The 2,803-nt window shown below is 57.3% G+C and overlaps 1 protein-coding gene across 1 annotated transcript; it reads left to right on the plus strand.

Moving 5' to 3' along the window:
* Nucleotides 1-207: 207 nt before the first annotated feature.
* On the plus strand, nt 208-1,599 carry LOC138354990 (basic salivary proline-rich protein 1-like). Its single transcript, XM_069309695.1, has one exon. The coding sequence runs from the start codon at nt 208-210 to the stop codon at nt 1,597-1,599; it is 1,392 nt and encodes a 463-aa protein (XP_069165796.1).
* Nucleotides 1,600-2,803: the final 1,204 nt, after the last annotated feature.

Raw genomic sequence — 2,803 nt, forward strand, 5'->3', positions numbered from 1 at the left:
CATACCCAGCACGGAACACATACCCAACACGGAACACAACATACCCAACACGGAACACAACATACCCAGCACGGAACACAACATACCCAGCACGGAACACAACATACCCAGCACGGAGCATGTCCCGGGCCCCAGCAGCAGCTGTTGTTACAGGAGCAGAATACAGCTGAGGCTACAGACAGGCACAGCACTGTAATCACCAGCATGATGTATTGCTACCCTTTGGCTAATCATGCAGTAGATCCCCACCGCGGGGCCCTGAGGAGTCCCAAGGGGGCCCCTTCGTCCCGAGTGGAGTCCCAAGGGCCCCTTCGTCCCGAGAGGAGTCCCAAGGGGGCCCCTTCGTCCCGAGAGGAGTCCCAAGGGCCCCTTCGTCCCGAGAGGAGTCCCAAGGGCCCCTTCGTCCCGAGAGGAGTCCCAAGGGGGCCCCTTCGTCCCGAGAGGAGTCCCAAGGGGGCCCCTTCGTCCCGAGAGGAGTCCCAAGGGGGCCCCTTCGTCCAGAGTGGAGTCCCAAGGGGGCCCCTTCGTCCCGAGAGGAGTCCCAAGGGGGCCCCTTCGTCCCGAGAGGAGTCCCAAGGGGGCCCCTTCGTCCCGAGAGGAGTCCCAAGGGGGCCCCTTCGTCCCGAGTGGAGTCCCAAGGGGGCCCCTTCGTCCCGAGAAGAGTCCCGAGAGGAGTCCCAAGGGGGCCCCTTCGTGCCGAGTGGAGTCCCAAGGGGGCCCCTTCGTCCCGAGAGGAGTCCCAAGGGGGCCCCTTCGTCCCGAGAGGAGTCCCAAGGGCCCCTTCGTCCCGAGAGGAGTCCCAAGGGGGCCCCTTCGTCCCGAGAGGAGTCCCAAGGGGGCCCCTTCGTCCCGAGAGGAGTCCCAAGGGGGCCCCTTCGTCCCGAGAGGAGTCCCAAGGGGGCCCCTTCGTCCCGAGAGGAGTCCCAAGGGGGCCCCTTCGTCCCGAGAGGAGTCCCAAGGGGGCCCCTTCGTCCCGAGAGGAGTCCCAAGGGGGCCCCTTCGTCCCGAGAGGAGTCCCAAGGGGGCCCCTTCGTCCCGAGAGGAGTCCCAAGGGGGCCCCTTCGTCCCGAGAGGAGTCCCAAGGGCCCCTTCGTCCCGAGAGGAGTCCCAAGGGGGCCCCTTCGTCCCGAGAGGAGTCCCAAGGGCCCCTTCGTCCCGAGAGGAGTCCCAAGGGGGCCCCTTCGTCCCGAGAGGGATCCCAAAGGGGCCCCTTCGTCCCGAGAGGAGTCCCAAGGGGGCCCCTTCGTCCCGAGAGGAGTCCCAAGGGGGCCCCTTCGTCCCGAGAGGAGTCCCAAGGGGGCCCCTTCGTCCCGAGAGGAGTCCCAAGGACCCCTTCGTCCCGAGAGGAGTCCCAAGGACCCCTTCGTCCCGAGAGGAGTCCCAAGAGGGCCCCTTCGTCCCGAGAGGAGTCCCAAGGGGGTCCCTTCGTCCCGAGAGGAGTCCCAAAGGGGGGCCCCTTCGTCCCGAGAGGAGTCCCAAGGGCCCCTTCGTCCCGAGAGGAGTCCCAAGGGCCCCTTCGTCCCGAGAGGAGTCCCAAGGGCCCCTTCGTCCCGAGAGGAGTCCCAAGGGGGCCCCCCGTCCCGAGGAACTCGTCTCTGACCTGGGCCCGGAACACAATGTGAGTGGCGAAGCAGTTTACAACAGTTGGTGAAGTCTGGGAACGTTAGCCACTTGCCATAACATTGTCGTTGTAATGTTTGGGTGTATACTCTCATACATGGTGTATAGTGTCTGTCCCCAGGCGTGTTGTACAGTATACATGGTGAGGTCCCGTGACTCTCCTACCACATACATGGACACTGACTTTGTTATAACTGACTGTACATGGACAGTGACTTTGTTATGACTGACTGTACATGGACACTGACTTTGTTATAACTGACTGTACATGGACAGTGACTTTGTTATGACTGACTGTACATGGACACTGACTTTGTTATAACTGACTGTACATGGACAGTGACTTTGTTATGACTGACTGTACATGGACACTGACTTTGTTATGAGTGACTGTACATGGACACTGACTTTGTTATAACTGACTGTACATGGACACTGACTTTGTTATGACTGACTGTACATGGACACTGACTTTGTTATAACTGACTGTACATGGACAGTGACTTTGTTATGACTGACTGTACATGGACACTGACTTTGTTATGACTGACTGTACATGGACACTGACTTTGTTATGACTGACTGTACATGGACACTGACTTTGTTATGACTGACTGTACATGGACAGTGACTTTGTTATAACTGACTGTACATGTACACTGACTTTGTTATGACTGACTGTACATGGACACTGACTTTGTTATAACTGACTGTACATGGACACTGACTTTGTTATAACTGACTGTACATGGACACTGACTTTGTTATGACTGACTGTACATGGACACTGACTTTGTTATGACTGACTGTACATGGACAGTGACTTTGTTATGACTGACTGTACATGGACTTTGACTTTGCTATGAATGTGTGCAAGTATACCACCCAACTATACCAGAAGCAACAATACCTCTCCTCTCCTCCAACTATGCAACACCCCCCCCCCAGACCTGCAGGTACACTCACACACCTACAAGTACACCCCAGGTGTACATAAACACTATAAAGCACAAAGACACTCGTCAGCTGAGGCAAGAGTGATCCTGCTGGAGTCTGATCCTAACATAGTGTCAGCCCGGCGGACAGTCCGCCCGCCCGGCATTATGACGTTTTATGTCCATTTTCGCGACGTTCCTTCACCTCTACACATAAAACACTGGAAAGGGGATTGTCGTGGGGGGAG

The sequence above is a fragment of the Procambarus clarkii genome, chromosome 65, assembly GCF_040958095.1.
Source record: "Procambarus clarkii isolate CNS0578487 chromosome 65, FALCON_Pclarkii_2.0, whole genome shotgun sequence".
NCBI lineage: Eukaryota > Metazoa > Arthropoda > Malacostraca > Decapoda > Cambaridae > Procambarus > Procambarus clarkii.

Bases quoted from the DNA above. Each gene is read 5' to 3' on its own strand.
- LOC138354990 (XM_069309695.1), top strand. From the start codon at position 208: ATGTATTGCTACCCTTTGGCTAATCATGCAGTAGATCCCCACCGCGGG.